Genomic DNA, 18,235 nt, shown 5'->3' on the forward strand with positions numbered 1-18,235 from the left:
ATTTAGTCTTGTGGAGAGAGACAAGAGCATGTCAAATGGTGAGAAGGACCAAGACAACAGTGAAGTGTTGTGAGAAGAAAAGGGAGCCCAGGCCATGAGGATTGGCCTTCTGTAGAAGACTGTAAGGAGAGGCTATGGAGTGAAAGCCTGAGCTAGTGAATGTAGAGGAAAGAGATTTCAGGAAAAGGATACAGCAGGTGTGAGGGACCTGAGGCAGGCACTCTTGCTCTGAGGACACGCAAAGAAGACAGGAATTGGCACTGAGTGACTTAAGTGGGAAAGCGAAGGAGTAAGTTCAGAGATGGAGGGATGGGAACCTGTAAGCCAGCATAAGCTTGGCTTTCTTAAGACAGGAATTCATGAGAGGGCTTTAGCTGAGGGTTCCGATGATCTATCTTCCAGTTTAATGGGATAACGAAAATGGAAGGAACAACAGTGCACCGCCCGCCTCACATGGGCCTAGCCCAATACTAAGGGATACAGGTCAATTCAGCCCTCCCTGTCTTGCTGTTGTCCTATGACACACAAAAAAGAAAATCCGTGTTCAAAACAGAATTGAACTGTTTGCCGCCCAGCTTGTTCAGGAGGCCCTGGTTCATGAAACAGTTGAAATGATACTTTGTTCACTCCCAGGAGAAGGGAACAGGGAACCGTCCTGACGTCCACCTTGCTCGCTCCGTGTGGTGCTCCGTGGTGCTCCGTGTGGTCCTGCTGCCGCGGCGCCTCCCGGGGCGCGCTCTGCGCTCTTCCCGGTTCCTGCCGCGACGCCCCGTCCTCCTCCCGCCCGCGTGGGCCCGGGGCGATGGAGGGGAGGCCGGCGGCCAGCCTCCCGGCGTCTGAGCGCGGCTCCGCAGCTGCCGTTGCTCTCAGTGACCGCGCACAGGGGCAGCCTACCCTCAGACCGAGGCCTAGGAAAGGCCTGCTCGGCAGCGGCGCCCGGCGTCCCCCCGGGCCTCAGCCTAGCAGGCAGAGGCTGTCTCCCAATCCGGTCACACTTCTTGCTTCCAAATTCTCCTCAGCTCTTCCCAAGGACCTTGGATTGAATGAGAGCAGGGAGCAGAGAAGTGAAAGAAATATTTATGCACTTTCCAAATTTCTCTATCCGAACCCTGCTTGCTCACAGGGTTAACTTAAACGGAGGGCGTTTGCTGCCTTTGTTCTGCTTCAGACATGTCTGGACTGGAGAAGGCCTCTCCACGAGCAAATGCGCAAGGAGGGACGGGGCTGTCAGCCAGCTGTCATCCTGCTCCACTGTCTCAGCTCCTAGACCTTCAAAACCAAAGCCTGGCTGCAGCTGTCTTTCACACAGGGCAATTTTGGCATGTTGGGGGAGCCCAGAAATACAAGAGTCCCTGATAACCCCTTCCTAGGGCGAAGGAGACCCGACACAGGCCCTGGGTTGCCCTTCCTGGGAGGAGCAGCGAGGGCAGTGCTGAGATGGCTTTGTCCTTCAGCCTGTTCGTGCACAGCAGGCAAAGACTAGGACGCTCATTTCTTTCTCAGTATCTCATCCTGTTACGCACTTAGGTCATAAATTCACAACAGCAATAAGCACCGAGAGAACTTCTGAGAGGACCCAGTTAACTCTTAAGAGTCAGGCACTGTGTCAAATGCCAGAGATGTAATAAATTAAAACACAGTTTGCCTGAGAAGGTTCAAAGTCTACACGGGGTAACAAACATTTAAACAACTCATCCCAACAATTGGGCAGTGCTATTACACACAGGGCCATGAAGATACAGAAGAGCAAGAATCCAGTTCCAGATGCAAAGGGCTTTACAGAAGTGGTGATGCTTATGGCAAATTTTTTAAAATAACAATTTTGGTTTTTTATAAAAATGACACTTCAAACAATGGGTCCAAAAAAAAGAAAAGAACCAAATATCTCAAGTCACACACCCAGAAATAAACTCATAAAGGTGATTTTTACTGGAATTCTACCAAAGAAAAGGACACTCTGTTAAAATGAAGGGACTAGTGCAAAGGCCCAGAGTATGAAAGGACAATGAGCTGGGTCTGCTTAGAAGGCAAAGGGGTGGCTGTCTGGAGCTGACCACAGCAGGAGGACCGGGACCACATCTGGTTTTTGTGCAAACTGGCACTCTGGTGGAAGACATCCCAGAGACATGTGCTCAAAGAATAAAGGAACACACAAAAGGTAGGCAGGCTAAGCATCCAGAGAGGAAGAGAGAAAGGCCTGAGGGAGTAGTCCATTAAGTGTAAAGAAATGAGCCTCATGCATCAGGAGATGATACTGTAATAGCAGCCCCATTTAATGAACCCTTGCACATGCCAAGTCCTAAACCAGGCATTCTTCATGGTTCAACCAATTAATTCTCACAACAGCATTACCTAAATATCATTATGATTGTCATTTTACATCCAAGGACACACCCGAAAAGATTAGAGGACTTGTTCAAGATCTCCCAGGTAGTAATTTAAGATCTGATACTCTTAACCCAGTGCTTCTGTTTTTCCAAAGAGGATGTTTAGCATGTTGCCCCTCCACCTCAAAGGGCTTTGGTTGCTTGGATGCTTACATTCTGTCCATTGAAAACCAATCTTAGAATCTTTAGAATCATATGTCACATTCAACTCTTCAAGTCACTCAGTTCAGTCAGTTTAGTCAATTCAGTCGTGTCCAACTCTCTGCGACCCCATGGACTGCAGCACTCCGGGCTTCCCTGTCCATCAACTCCCAGAGCTTGCTCAAACTCATGTCCATCGAATTGGTGATGCCATCCAACCATCTTATCCTCTGTCATCCCCTTCTCCTCCTGCCTTCAATCTTTCCAGCATCAGGGTCTTTTCCAGTGAGTCAGTTCTTCATGTCAGGTGGCCAAAGTATTGGAGGTTCAGCTTCAGCATCAGTCCTTCCAATGAATATTCAGGACTGATCTCCTTTAGGATGGACTGGTTTGATCTCCTTGCAGTCGAAGGGACTCTCAAGAGTCTTCTCCAACACCACAGTTCACAAGCATCAATTCTTTGGTGCTCAGCTTTCGTTATAGTCCAACTCTCACATCCACACATGACTACTGGAAAAACATAGCTTTGACTATATGTACTTTTGTCAGCAGAGTAATTCTGCTGTTTAATATACTGTCTAGGTTGGTCATAGCTTCTCTTCCAAGGAGCAAGAGTCTTTTCAATTTCATGGCTGCCTGCAGTCACTGTCCACAGCGAGTTTGGAGCCCAAGAAAATAAAGTCTCTCACTGTTTCCACTGTTTCCCCATCTATTTGCCATGAAATGATGGGACCACATGCCACGATCTTAGTTTTTTCAATGTTGAGTTTTAAGCCAGCTTTTTCACTCTCCTCTTTCACTTTCATCAAGAGGCTCTTTAGTTCTTTTTCACTTTCTGCCATAAGGGTGGTGTATCTGAGGTTATTGATATTTCTCCCGGCAATCTTGATTCCAGCTTGTGCTTTGTCCAGCCCGGCATTTCACATGATGTATTCTGCATATAAGTTAAATAAGCAGGGTGACAATATACAGCCTTGATGTACTCCTTTCCCAATTTGGAACCAGTCCATTGTTCCATGTCCTGTTCTAATTGTTGCTTCTTGACCTGCATACAAATTTCTCAGGAGGCAGGTAAGGTAATCTGGTATTCCCATCTAAGAATTTTCCAGTTTGTTGTGATGCACACAGTCAAAGACTTTGTCATAGTCAATAAAGCAGAAGTAGATATTTTTCTGGAACTCTCTTGCTTTTTCTATGATCTAGTAGATGTTGGCAATTTGATCTCTGGTTCCTCTGCCTTTTCTAAATCCAGCTTGGACATCTGGAAGTTCACAGTTCATGTATTGTTGAAGCCTGGCTTGGAGAATTTTGAGTATTATTTTGTTAGCGTGTGAGTTGAGTGCAATTGTGCGATAGTTTGAGCATTCTTTAGCATTGCCTTCCTTAGGGATTGGAATGAAAACTGACCTTTTCCAGTCCTGTGGCCACTGCTGAGTTTTCCAAATTTGCTGGCATATTGAGTATAGCACTTTCATAGCATCATCTTTTAGGATTTGAAATAGCTCAACTGGAATTCCATCACCTCCACTAGTTTGTTCATAGTGATGACTTCACATTCCAGGATGTCTGGCTCTAGGTGAGTGATCACACCATCGTGATTATCTGGGTCATGAAGCTCTTGTTTGTACAGTTCTTCTGTGCATTCTTGCCACCTCTTCTTAATATCTTCTGCTTCTGTTTGGTCCCTACCATTTCTGTCCTTTATTGAGCCCATCTTTGCATGAAATGTTCCCTTGGTATCTCTGATTTTCTTGAAGAGATCTCTAGTCTTTCCCATTCTATTGTTTTCCTCTATTTCTTTGCACTGATAGAGTGGGTTAAAGGCAACACCAGAGCAATTAGGTTTAAAACACATATCCTCACCAGGAGTGAATAGTTTTCTTCTACTATCACGACGAATTACCTCAGATATCTGTTTTGTGTTTTGAGTGGTTGGTTTAATTGGTTTACTGTGGGGAGGGAAGGGGCACAGCCAGGGCCGGGAAACCCAGAGCTCAGTCTGAGGCCTGGGAGCCTCCTGTGAGGAGGCTGTTTCCCTCAAACATGGGGGCAGGAGAAAATAAGAGAGGATGGAAGACTCGGCTGACTCAAACAACCTGTGTAGATGATAAGATCACATAAGATAAGACCTTGAGATGGTCGCAGGCAGGGGGACGTTCTTGAAAAAATTTTTTAAAGTAGCTGTCGGGGTTCTGAGGTTTGGTTCTGTCTGCTTTCCCACCTGCCATCTTCCGGATTCCCCATTCCCACGCCATCTGCTCTTGGCACCAGGTCTGGGAAGCCCTCTCGCTTCAATCCCAGCGCAAGTGCTGCAGCAACGGATCACTCTTCACCCGTGAATCAGCCACAGGCACCAGAAGTCTGTATTGTTTCTAAAAAGCACCTTCCAGTGCTCCTCAGACCTGCTGAAAGAAACACGGTCAATCTGGAGGCTGATAAAACTCTCGGTATCACAGAAACCCAGGTCGAGCAATCACAAATACCCTATCACCTTGACCCCTCTTGAATCATGCTCCCCGCAGACCACAGTGCCTCAGCCAGCCCAGGGAACAGGGTGCAGGCGCCCTTGCTTCTATCATATTGAGAGCTGAGCAGCATTTCCTGGGCCCCAGGCTTCATTAGCACGTTGGTGGTATTGCTTCCTGTAGCTGACTATCTGTTTCCATTCTGGCACAGTGTTTGCTCTCTTCTCTCTGCTTTGGGGGTTGGGGGAAGATGAACTTCTCAAGGAGCCTGTCTCTGCCCTCTTGGCCGTCTCCCTCTCGGCGCCCCGCACATCCCCGTCATAAGGCAGAGCGTCTGGCGTCCCCCTGAGCTGAGCTGGGGAGCTCCGCACCCAGAAGAGCTCTTCCCTCCTGCAGTCGGCATCGCAGCCACATCCAGGTAGAGCCAAACTTGTTGTTTTGTATTTTGGGTCAAGTCAGCCTGACATTTCAGGGACAGACGCAAGGTAGAGTTGGTTGCGGGAGAGAAAGTTCTAGAAAGAAAGACTGGAAGCTTTAGAAAGGAAGAAGTAAAAACCAATAGACTTTTTGTGATGGATTTTGATAAATAAAGATTTAAGAAGATGAAAATTTGAAAGTCAAAAGTTGTATGTTAGGGAATGTTCAGAAAATGGAGACCAGGAGGATTTCTGTCATTCTTACTTACTAAAAAAAATGCTTATACTAGATGGGATTATATGTAAAACACAAACCAATTCTGCCTTTTCTCTTGAGAGTCAGAAGTTTAGGAAGAGATAGGAAAAGTGGCAGGCTGGCTGGCAAGCTGATGACGATTAAGAGAACGCCTAGGAGGAGAAGCTGAAGCCAGAGAGGGTCGCAGAATAATGGATGTCACCACGTCAGCGTGGTCAGAGACCACAAGGAGGATCTCAGAGCCCAGCACTCTGCAGGGAACCCTCGGCAGCCTGGACAAGTGAGTGCCGGGGGCGGTGAGTGCTCCCCTCCCCTGATTTAGAAAGGGGGTCCTGGTCTATCCTGGGAGGCTTCTACCCCAGCAGCCTTGCCATCCCTCACCAGGCTCTCGTCTCCTAAGACCACTAAACTCTTGGCTCAGAGAGGTTTGCTCAGAACTGCCGGGAGGAAAGGAATAGGTATTGCGAGGAGAAAGGAGTTGTTGGGAAGAGAGGAAATATGATAACACACCACTTCCTTAGAGCTGGCTTCCTGGCATGGCTGGGTTCTCATGCTCAGAGGCCCTCATGGCAGCGCTTGAGCTTTCCTTTTTCAAGTCCCACCGATCACTCCTCAAAGAAACAGAAACAAAAACTAGTTTCTACTCTGATGGAAACAGATGGCCCACTTCTTACGCAGATGTGCTTTCAGGCCCTAAACACTTGCCATGAATAAAAACGGAATCAAAGATATGATAAAGATACATCCTTAGATCATAAAACCTCACAGAATTAATCACAGATGTAAATCTTACAGTCAAAACCTTCAATATTATATTAACAAAAAGTCCATCAATAGTTGAAACTTTGACGCTGAGAGGTATTGGTTTCAGTGCAATGATAAAAGCACAGCTCAACAGCAATAAATTTAAAATCACTGTAGTTTGGGGAGGTAAATGTCATGACCATGACAAACAAATACGTGTCCCCTGCAGGTGGACAAGGTCATTGATGGGGAATGAATTCATAAAGTGTCAGAATCCTGCAGCACTCCTCCAATACTATTTCTATATCCATTCATTTGATAATTTATTCATTCATTAATTTAACAAATATCCATCAGGTTCCTACTGAGTGCCAGGCACTGCTGCAGGCACAAGGTGAACAGGACAGACAAAGACAACCTCCTGGAGGTTACAGCTAAGTGGGAGGGTCATATACAAATAGATGAACAAAAGGATGGCTAGCATAACATCAGTCGTAAGTGCTATGAAGAAAAACCAGGGCAGAGTAAGGGGACTGGAGTACCAAGGAGGGCGTGACCAGGGAGGACCTATCTGAGGAGGTGACATTTCAGAAGAGACCTAAATTAAATGAGGGGATTGAACTGCGGGAGAGGGAGCAGCGGGACTGAGACAAGACTGTGCTTTGCTGGAAACAGCATGGAGTTCTGGTCATCAAGGTCAGAGGAAAATAGCAGGAAAGGAGGTCAGAGGCAGGCAAAGGCAGAAGAGAAGAGGCCGTGACATTCTCGCCTGTTAGGGACTATGGATGCTATCCCAAGTGTGATGAGAAGTCATGGGGGGTTGCAAGCAGAGAGGGCACGTGATCTGATTTAACCGTTTAGAGGATCACTCTAGCTCCTGTGTGAACATAGTATGCTCGGGCCAAGAGTGAAAGCAAGGAGATCATTAGAGAGGTTCTTGCAAAGGTGGAACTCACGGTGGCTCAGACTGAGGTAGTGGCAATGGAGGAGCAAGAGGTGATGCTTTGGGATAGATGTCCCGGTTGAGCAGATAAAAACTGCTGGTTAACTAGCAGTGGGGTGTGAAAAAGAAAACATTCAAGAATGGCTCCAAGATTTTTGACCAAGCCATTAGATGACGGGAAACATCAGAGGAACAGGTTTATGGGGGGTGGGGGGAGAACAGGAGTTCTGTTTTAAACATTTTTGTTTTGAGATGTCTATTGGGTTACCACATGGGAATGTCCAGTATGAAATTGGGTGAACAAGTCTAGAACTCATAAGGACAAAAACCTTCCCTGATGGATGACCTGGTTTCTAGTATTTGGAGGGGCAGGACTGCTAGTGATTCATTCTGTAACCTCAATTGGCTGCTTCCTTTAGCCAAAGCAGAGCAGTAGCCCTGGCCCTGCCCAGGAATTGCAAATAGCCCAGTACTTAACCAGTGCATGTGCACTGGTCACATTCCACAGCAGAGCAGAGTGTTGCTTGAAGACCAGCTCCACAAGTTGATGCTACAGGGATTATTAAAATGCAAGCAACCTGGACTCTTGTCCCAGAGCTGCTCCTTAATTGTAAGTGGATAATCTCTTCCAAGCAAGACAGAAAGCTGAGGGGCAGGGAACAGGGCAAGCAGGAGCAAATGGATTTCACAAGTCTGGAAGACAGTGTGAAGCCATAGAAAGAACAGTCTTTGGGCCCAAACAGACCTAGATTCACATTCCATCATGCTCTTTCCTACCTCTGTGATCTTCCGTATGTTACTCTACCTTACTGAGTCTAAATCTCAGATTCCTTGGTCACAAAGAGAGATGGATTGTTGTACAGATTAAATAAGTTTTAATGCAAACCACTGGCATCCAGTGAGCATTCAGAAGGGATAGCTCCCTTCTCCCACGTCCTCTTTCCCTCTCTCCATGAGGAGATAACCTGTTCTTCTACCGTGCAGCCCATCCCACCTCAGTTTTCCTTCCCTCAGCTCCCATCCCAAACCCTCGAGTCCTGCCTCTTGGAGGAAGCATCTCCCCCCCACCCTCCCCGCCTCATGGCTGGATCGTGGCCCTTGGTTTTCCTCACAGGGCTGAAGACCACAGCAGCAGCATCTTTTCTGGGTTTGCGGCTCTCCTTGCCATCCTCCTGGTTGTTGCAGTTATCTGCGTCCTGTGGTGCTGCGGTAAACGGAAGAAGCGTGAGTCCCTTGTTTTCCAGAGTTGAGACACACTACGATCAACTGTCTAGTCTGGAATTTAAAGCCCAGTTCTCAGCTGGCACAGTGGTAAAGAATCTGCCTGCCAATGCAGGAGGTGCAGGAGACGTAGATTCGAGCCCTGGGTTGGGAAGATCCCCTCGAGGAGGAAATGGCAACCCACTCCAGTATTCTTGTCTGGAAAAATCCCATGGACAGGGGCCTGGCAGGCAACAGTCCGTGGGGTCATATGGAGTCAGACATGACGGAGCACAGACACACACATTGCCCTCCAGAGATAAACCGTTGCACCCAGGAGTCCTCTGTTCTTACCTGTGTGTTAACACAGGTCATTGTCTCCATCAGGATCACAAGCTGTGGCTCTGAAAGCTCCGTGCTGAGTCGAACTTCATTCTGAAAGCCTTGCCCTGGTACCCTGTGCCCATTTCTGCTTCTTGCTTCTGTCTCCTGAGTCCCCTGTTCTTCTAGCTCAAAGGCATTGGTCAAGTCTGGAAACACATTTTTCATAATACATGGTGAGGGTGGGGAATATTTTCAGGCGCCGTCTCTTCCCCAAGGGTCCCCACATTCTGTGCAGCTAAGCCCAGCCATGACCTCTGTGTCTCTCATTGTCTTGTAGGGCAAGTTCCCTACCTCCGAGTTACCATCATGCCCTTGTTGACTCTGCCTCGGCCCAGACAGCGAGCCAAAAATATTTATGACCTCTTGCCCCGAAGACAAGAAGAGCTGGGTAGGTTTTTCTTTCTCATCCATGGAATCCAGGCCTACAGAACTTCTGCCCCCAGAATATAGGTCTCACCTGCAAAAGCGGCTTTTTCTAAGCATGCTACCATCCTGCTCTTCAGGGAGCAGGCGAGAGGACGGGACAGACAGACGGCAAGGTTTACCTCCAGTGGGGCCTGGGGGCTTGAAGAAGGAGCAGGAAGTCATCAGGGTCAGGGATCTGGTTTGGGGTTTTCTCCAACTTCATTGAGAAATGATTGACATATGTCACTGTATGAGTTTACAGAGTACAGCATGATAATTTGATTACATAGACTAAATTTGGTTTTTCTTGATGTAGTTAGCTGGGTATGTCTAAAGTTGGGAAAGACACACAGGAGAACATGGCCTCCAGCCTCAAGTCAGGGAGGGCTCACCCGAGAAGACTCCGCCCAGCCAGCCTCCTCCACTCTTGTGTTAGTGTCCATTTGTCCTCAGCGAGCTGAGGAGTGTTCCTGGTCTCCCAGCTCATCATCCTTGAAGCCCTGACCCTCTCCCCACAGAACACTGGCCCCCAAATACCAGGTATCAGACAGGTCCACTTCACCCAGAATGTGAGGACTGAACAGGCTGAAGCACTTGGAGGACTGGCTGACTATGCTCAGGGTTTGCTCTCTGACCTTTCAGGAAGACATCCCTCAAGGAGCATCCGTATTGTCAGCACGGAAAGCCTCCTCTCCAGGAATTCTGACAGCCCTTCCTCTGAGCATGTGGTAAGAGTCAAGCGAAACGGCAGTCCCTTTGGGAGAAATGACGTGTCTCTGGCAGAAGAGCTGAAGTGCAAGAGTCCTAGGTGTTGCTTCTTGTTTCACTATAAACGGCACCCCAGGCCCTATTAATAAATGGGAAGACTAGCCTCAGGATCGCCCTACCACCCAAGGCAAAAAATTTAGAAAGAGAGGAGCAAGTGCTTGAGATTTTAAGAAAGGCACCAAGGCACAAGTATTCATGGACACTTGTTGGAACCGAAATGTATTGCTTTAACAAAGACATGATAATGCGTTTTTCCAAATAAGTGTTGTCTCCTGTACCGTAATTATCTTGGGAGGGTACATAAATTTTCCTACAGAGCTGTTGGTGCTCAAAGCACCCTTAAAGTTCTGCTTCGGGAATTACTTCCAAGCCTATGTCAAATTGTTTCAATCTTCCTCCATAGCAGTAAGAGTCATAAGTCACTCAGCACTGTGACTGGTGTAAAAAGTGTTGAGCATGTTGGGGAAACCTTTGCGTCTGGCTCTGAAAGCAGCTCCCAAGAAGGAGACGCACAGCAATGTGGGGCAGAGGGACTGTTCTGAAGATCAGGGCGCTCGTTTCTGTAGATAAGTCCTTATTAGCTTGTTTAAGAATTTGTTTCTTCGGTTTTACGGCATCCCTGGGTGAGTACGGCCATGGTGCCGCTGCTGCTGATTGGCTCGTTACCCCTTCTTTACCTGGAGCTGCTGATTGGCTCGTTACCCAGCCTTTCTTTACCCAGGGCTGCTGATTGGCTTGTTACCCAGCCTTTCTTTACCCAGGGCTGCTGATTGGCTCATTATCCAGCCTTTCCTTACCCAGTGGCTCAAGTTTGATGACCACGTGGCCGTCTCCAAGTTGCCACATTTGCTTCCTCCTCCTCTCACGTGTCCCATTCTTAGGCTCTGGTCCTGCTTCTAAGACTTCCTAGGGCAGCAGGTCCACGTGGCTATAAAAGAAAGAGTGGAGGCAATCCACTGCTTAAGCTAGTTCTCGGATTCAGCTGAGCCCTGAGGGGATTTTGTACCTAGAGTTTAGATCTCAAGCTGACTTAAACCTACAAACATGTTTGGATTGTACTCTGTGCTGTTTGAAGGACGTTTTGAACCAGTTGCCAACATTTAAAAACCTAAGAGATTTCACACTGAAGTCCAGATATTCAGCCTTTTTTGAAAATCAGACATTCTGGAAACATCAGACCAGCATTCCTAAATGACCATAGCTGATCTGTGTGTCAGCTGCGCCCATACTAATAACAGCAAGCGTTTCGTAGTGTCTCCTTTGTGCCAGGAGCTAAACAGTTTACAGGCAGTAATTCATTTTTTCTTCGCAAAACCTCATGGTATTGATATTATTATTATTATCCCCATTTTATAAGTTAGGAAGCTGAGGCACAGTGAGATTAGGTAACTTGTGTAAACTCAGCACAGAGTGGTGAGGCTAGGACTTGCACCCTCAGTCTGAACTGAAGCCTCTACCTTTAGCCACTATCCTGGGCCTAGCAATATGTTCTGGGGTGGCAGGCTCTCTCCAGTTCATAATACTTCCCCCACTGAACCCCCCCAGTGTGGCCAGAAACTAGTTACAATTTATTGTCACATTTACACTGCTGCTTTCCTTAAACCCAGCCCACTTCACTCATCCCAACCTGGCATCGGAAGCCTTGTGATTTGAGACCCTGATTGAGAGCGTCTCTCTGCAGTGAAGAGCTGAGTAGAGGAGCCGTTAGATACAGTAGTGCCGGGTGGGGAGAAGGGAGGGCTTGTCCTTATTCCTACCCCTACTCTGTCACTCACCATCTCTTCTTACTTACAGCCCTCCCGAGCAGGCGACGCCCTCCACATGCACAGAGCCCACACTCACGCCATGGGGTATGCAGTGGGCATCTATGACAATGCCATGCGGCCCCAGATGTGTGGAAACCTTGCTCCCTCGCCTCACTATGTCAATGTCAGAGCTTCAAGAGGTTCCCCGAGCACTTCTTCAGAGGACTCGAGAGACTATGTCAATATCCCCACAGCAAAGGAGATTGCTGAGACTTTGGCTTCTGCCAGTAACCCTCCCAGGAACCTCTTCATCCTCCCAGGTACCAAGGAGCTGGCACCGTCTGAAGAAATAGATGAGGGTTGTGGGAACGCCAGTGACTGCACCAGTTTGGGGTCTCCAGGAACTGAGAACAGTGATCCACTCAGTGATGGGGAAGGGTCTTCTCAGACCTCGAATGACTATGTCAACATGGCAGAGTTGGATCTCGGGACCCCCCAAGGGAAGCAGCTCCAGGGAATGTTTCAGTGCCGCAGGGATTATGAAAATGTACCACCAGGTCCCAGTAGCAACAAGCAGCAGGAGGAGGAAGTGACATCCTCAAACACAGACCATGTAGAGGGCAGGACAGATGGTCCAGAGACCCACACCCCACCTGCCGTGCAGTCAGGGAGCTTCCTGGCTTTAAAGGATCACGTGGCCTGTCAGTCGTCTGCCCACAGTGAGACCGGGCCGTGGGAAGATGCAGAAGAGACGTCAAGTGAGGACTCTCACGACTATGAGAATGTGTGCGCTGCCGAGGCAGGAGCCAGGGGCTGAGCAGTGGCCTGACCCACGGCTCTTTCCTGGCAAACTAGGACCCAGCCACCCGGCCGGCAGGCCACATGAAGTGGCTGCTGCTGCCAGATTCACCCTTGATGACCCTGTATTTCAGTGGTTTCATTTGGTTAGGCTAAGGAGATGAAATGAGTAAGGAGGTAAGAGGGTCTCAAAAACAGAGTTTTGAGAAAGCCAGAAAGGAATTCTTCTCAGCAAGATTCTGTTACCTCTCGTACCAACTTAAGAATGTTTGCTGAAACTACCTTACAGAATTGTTAGGAGGTTAAAAATGGAAGAGTCCTTTAGTGCGCAGTGGAAACACGATGTAGCCTAAAATCATTGGCTTTGCTAATACCAGCAGGCTGCAAAGCAAGAATACAGATTATTTGGTAATCCAGGCAGAGGCCAAAAGGAATGAAGAAATCAGAGTGGGGTGGGGAGGGAGAGTTTCCACTCTAGAATGAGTGTGGACCACCAAACGCTGGAGAAAATGCAGAATAATAATTCTCATCATTGCTAAGGGGATTGCAAGCCATAACCTTCCCTCTGGAAAATTGTTCATCAGTTTCTTATAAACATACACTTATTATATAACCCAGTCATTCCAGTATTAGGTATTTATCCAAGTGTAAAGTTTGTGTTCACAAGAGAAAAAAAAACCTCATACATGACTGTTTATAGAGCTTTATTCATGACTGTGAAAACTTGGAAATAAGTCTTTCAACAGGTGAGTGGGTAAACAAGCTGTCCTATATTCACACAATGAATTTATCCACACTCAGCTGTAAAAATGAGTGAAGTATAAAGGTTCATGCAACAACGTGGACAAATATTAAACACATTTTGCTAAGTGAAAGAAGCTATATGTAAAAATCTACATATTGTATGGTTCTACTTATATGACATTTCTGAAAAAAGCAAAACTGTAGAGGCAGAAAACAGATCAATGGTTGAGAGGTTTGGGAAGAGGGAACAAAGGAGCTGTACAAGGAAATTTTTAGGATAATGTTTCTATAAGGTTATTGATACTTGACTGTATGCACTTGTCAAAACACACACAAAAGCCCGTACAGCACAAAGGATGACTTTATTATATGCAAATTTAAAAAATTCACCAGGCTGTTGGGAGGCCCACAATATAATGCAGGTTGTACAAATTTTGTAAAATTTTGTAAAAATTGAATTGGTTTTACAAATGTATGACATAATCTCACGGAAGGGAGTGGGGGAAAATTGAGCTGGCCTAAGTAACTTTGGAAAACAATGTTTTGCTTGAAAACGTAAGATAAGACACAAAGAGCTGGACACAGACACTGGAGTGTAATTGATAAATTTGTGTCTCATGGGAATATAGTTTAGCAATTTTGAAACTAAGTATAGCCTGGAATTGAACAAATAAGTAAATATTACACAGGTAAGGAGAGGCAGGTTTCTTACTCTCAGAGAAAGAAGTAATAAATAAGCAAGTAGAAAAGGAAATACAGATGAGTGTACACATAGGCTTCCCAGATGGCGCAGTGATAAAGAATCTGCCTGCCAACTCAGGAGACGCAGGTACGATCCCTGGGTTGGGACGATCCTGTGGAGAAGGAAATGGCAACCCACTCCGGTATTCTTGCCTGGGAAATTCCACAGACAGAGGAGCCTGGTGGGCTACAGTCCATGGAGTCACAAAGAGTCAGACATGACTGAGCACACACAGCATACCCACACACAAATACACAGGCTAGTTTATATATGGGAGAAGGCGATGGCACCCCACTCCAGTACTGTTGCCTGGAAAATCCCATGGATGGAGGAGCCTGGTAGGCTGCAGTCCATGGGGTCGCTAAGAGTCGGACACAACTGAGCAACTTCACTTTCACTTTCCACTTTCATGCTTTGGAGAAGGAAATGGCAACCCACTCCAGTGTTCTTGCCTGGAGAATCCCAGGGATGGGGGAACCTGGTGGGCTGCCGTCTATGGGGTCGCATAGAGTCGGACACGACTGAAGCGACTTAGCAGCAGCCGCAGCAGCAGTATATATATGTGTATTTCCTAACTCTGCCCACTAGAGGGTCTAGAAGCAATGATTCTCCAATTGCGATGAATACACTCAGCTCCCAGATCTTGGATTCCAAATACCATTGTCCAATAAAAGGAAGCAGAACTCCTTGGAGGAATGGCTGGTTTTAGAGCTGAGGCAGGAAAAATACAAGATGAGTTTGAGCACTGTATAGAAAAGGAAAGAAAAGAAAGAAGGGATCGGGGAAGAGAGAAGAAAAGGTGAGGCCATGTCAGAAGGAGCCGAGAGCACTCTCAAAGGTACTAGAGCAATTTAGGCAATAAAAGCAAATGTTTATAATGCAGATTTATAACTCAAGGGATAAAATAAATATCCATGAATCCCTAATAAATGGTAAAATTAGCAGGTGGCACCTTATGGAAAAATAAGATAATTTCATAACTTCAAAGAATCTCCCTTCAAATGTTTATTCACTACCGTGATGGTTTTAACGTTGATCCACAAATTATTTGATACTTCCCTTGGCACTTAATTCCCTTCGCCTTTGGTGTGGGCTGGATTTAGTGATTCTTGTCTACGGAAAAGAATATGGAAAAGAGAAAATAGTAAATCTACAGTGGAGAAACCTGTGTATATGTAGGCTATTATATATGTAGATTTCCTCTGTCCACTGGAAGGTCTAGGATCAGTGACGCTCCAGTAGGAATGAAGGCACTCAGCTCTCAGACCTTGGTTTCTAAGCTTGGTAAGCACTACCTTAACCATGTGATCAAGGTCAACTCACCATTGGTAAGCTATGTTGGACTTCCCTGGTGGTCCAGTGGCTAAGAATCCGCCTGCCAATGCAGGGGACAAGAGTTCGATCCCTGGTCCAGGAAGGGTCCACATGCCAAAGGCATCCAAGCCTGTGAGCCATAACTACGGAGCCCGCGTGTGGAACTACTGACGCCCTCATGCCCAGTGCGCGTGCTCTGCAACAAGGGAGGCCACCGCAGTGAGAAAGCTGAGCGCTGCAGCTCGAGAGCAGCCCTCACTTGCCACCCCAGAGAAGGCCCACTCACAGCAATGGAGACCCAGCACAGCCACAAATACATACATAAAAGGTGTGCTGCTCTATGATCAAGGACAAGGGTGCTTCACCTCTGTGGCATTCTTCCCTAAAAGCCACAATCCCAGGCTTATCGTGAGAAGCATCCAAAAACTCAAAGTGAATAACATTCAACAAATACCTGACCAGAACTCTTTAAAGTGTTAAAGTCATGAAACACAAGGGAAGACTGGAGAAACTGTTGGGCCGGCAGAGACCAAGAAGGTGTGATGACTAAACACGTGATGCCTTGGATTGGATTGTAGTACGTGAAAAGGACATTAGTGGGGGAAAAGGTTAAAAAAAAAACAAAGAAAAAACTTCATATTGTAGTCAGTAGTATTGTATCAATGTTAATTTCTTAGTTTTGACTGTGAAGAAAGCTGAGCCCAAAGAATTGATACTTTTGGACTGTGGTGTTGGAGAAGACTCTTGAGAGTCCCTTGGACTGCAAGGAGATCCAACCAGTCCATTCTAAAGGAGATCAGTCCTGGGTGTTCTTTGGAAGGAATGATGCTAAAGCTGAAACTCCGTGCTTTATGCGAAGAGTTGACTCCTTGGAAAAGACTCTGATGCTAAGAGGCATTGGGGGCAGGAGAAGGGGACGACAGAGGATGAGATGGCTGGATGGCATCACTGACTCGATGGACATGAGTTTGAGTGAACTCCAGGAGCTGGTGATGGACAGGGAGGCCTGGCGTGCTGCGATTCATGGGGTCGCAAAGAGTCGGACACGACTGAGCAACTGAACTGAACCGAACTGAACCAAGTTATATAATTAGCATTTAGGGGAAGCTGTGTGAAAGGTACAGGAACTCTCTGTACTGTCTCTGCAACTTTTCTGAAAGTCATGCCAAAACAAAAAGTAATTTTAAAGCATGGACAAAGCTGGGAGTGAAGACTTCTAGGTTCATTCCACTCAAACAAGTGTGCCTTTGTTCCTTTTTCTGCAAAAAGGGACATAATGTAAAGCACACGCTGCTATCGTTGCTTTGGATATTTGTGTTCGTCTTCTGCATGGTTCTGTTAATGTATGTACTCAGTCTCTCCTATCAAACTGCAGTCCCTTTGTCTGTAGGAAAATATAATTAAATCCGATGTATTCACCCTAGTTCTGAGGACAAGCCCCAAGATACAGTCAGGTTATCAGTAACTGACAGGTGACGTGATTTCAGTGCATGTCGTTATAAAATGTTGAGTGATGTTTTTCTGTAGTTCAGGCGTGGAGGCCAAGGCTTAAAGCTAAGCATCAAAGGTGTGAGAACATCCCACGTTTCTGAGTTCAGAGCACCACCAGCTGTTAGGGGTCAGCCAACAACCCTCCGGGCTTACTGAGGACAGGAAAAGAAGTCCTAACGTGCACTGCTCCCCACGACTGCACCTCTGCTCCGCGGGAGAGGACCGAGTGTGGCTGTGGCAAGCCTCTGAGGACATGCTGGTCGGGAGGAGAGTGTCTTTCCTCCTCACTGCCTCCGTCCCCAGGGGCGGGAACCATCTTACCGTCTCTTCTGCAGGGTACCTGATGCCCCAGGAAAAGGAGAGAGTAGAGTGTGTGCCAGAACTGAGAGGAAGGGCCTTGGAGGGGCTGACTACACACTTCTGGGCATGGCAACTCTAAAAGTGTCACCAGAGGAAGGCATCTGGGCTTAGGTCATTTCGTTGGTACCATGTCAACAGGGTGCAGGGCCAGGGACTTCTAGGATAAATCTGTGAGGTATAGAACATCGGAAGTGGCTTCACAAGCACTTGGGTAGGTGCTAGAGACTGCACATTTGTGTGCCCCTAAAATTCATATGTTGAAACTTAATCCTCTGTTGTGATAGTATTTGATGGTGAATGCATGCTCAGTCGCTTCAGTCATAGCTGACTCTTTACGACCCCATAGACTATAGCCCACCAGGCTCCTGTGTCCATGGGACTCTCCAGGCGAGAATACTGGAGTGGGTTGCCATGCCTTCCTCCAAGGGATCTTCTCGACCCAAGGACTGAACCCACATCTCTTGTGTCTCCTGCACTGCAGGTGGATTCTTTACCACTGAGCCACCGGGGAAGCCCCATTAGATGATCAGGTCATGACAGTGGAGCTCTCATGGATGGGGTCAGTGCCGCTGTAACAGAGGCTCCAGGGCCTCTCACGCCTTCTGCCTTGTGAGAACACAGCCAGATGGCTGCCTGTGAACCAGGTGTCAAGCTCCTCCCAGACACCCAGTCTGTGAGTACCTGGAACTTGCACTTACCAGCCTCCAGAACTGTGAGAAATAAATGTTGGCTCTTTCAGTCCCCAGTCTATAGTATTGTTGTTATAGAAGCCTGAGCAGACTAAGATGGTAGGATAAAGGCGATTTTTACAGGAGCTAGCTCTCATACCTGTTTTGGGTCGATTTCTTCATTGCTCTCAGATTCGCTCTACATGTGACAAGCATTTAAATGTCTGTCACACACGAGGGCACTATGTCAGTCTGATATTGATG

General features: G+C 47.1%; 1 protein-coding gene across 4 annotated transcripts; it reads left to right on the forward strand.

Moving 5' to 3' along the window:
- The first annotated feature begins 828 nt into the window (after positions 1 to 828).
- LAX1 (lymphocyte transmembrane adaptor 1) lies at positions 829 to 13,347 on the forward strand. 4 transcript variants are annotated; one of them, XM_059875476.1, is made up of 6 exons: positions 829 to 5,411; positions 5,749 to 5,945; positions 8,467 to 8,576; positions 9,214 to 9,324; positions 9,984 to 10,069; positions 11,904 to 13,347. In XM_059875476.1, the coding sequence occupies exons 2-6, from the start codon at positions 5,857 to 5,859 to the stop codon at positions 12,669 to 12,671; spliced, it is 1,164 nt and encodes a 387-aa protein (XP_059731459.1). In that variant the 5' UTR covers positions 829 to 5,411; positions 5,749 to 5,856; the 3' UTR covers positions 12,672 to 13,347. The 4 variants fall into 4 exon arrangements, with proteins under 4 accessions (XP_059731459.1, XP_024832174.1, NP_001015674.1 ...); NM_001015674.1 differs by having other exon boundaries at positions 5,207 to 5,411; positions 5,747 to 5,945; positions 11,904 to 13,259; XM_024976406.2 differs by lacking the exon at positions 8,467 to 8,576 and having other exon boundaries at positions 5,747 to 5,945.
- The last annotated feature ends 4,888 nt before the right edge of the window (positions 13,348 to 18,235 follow it).

Source organism: Bos taurus, chromosome 16, assembly GCF_002263795.3.
Source record: "Bos taurus isolate L1 Dominette 01449 registration number 42190680 breed Hereford chromosome 16, ARS-UCD2.0, whole genome shotgun sequence".
NCBI classification, from domain to species: Eukaryota; Metazoa; Chordata; class Mammalia; order Artiodactyla; family Bovidae; genus Bos; species Bos taurus.

Excerpts from the sequence above, each read along its gene's own strand:
- LAX1 (XM_059875476.1), top strand. The coding sequence starts at position 5,857 with ATGGATGTCACCACGTCAGCGTGGTCAGAGACCACAAGGAGGATCTCA. Across the intron at positions 8,577-9,213 it reads CTGCGGTAAACGGAAGAAGC|GGCAAGTTCCCTACCTCCGA; the intron begins GTGAGTCCCTTG and ends ATTGTCTTGTAG. Across the intron at positions 10,070-11,903 it reads GCCCTTCCTCTGAGCATGTG|CCCTCCCGAGCAGGCGACGC; the intron begins GTAAGAGTCAAG and ends TCTTACTTACAG.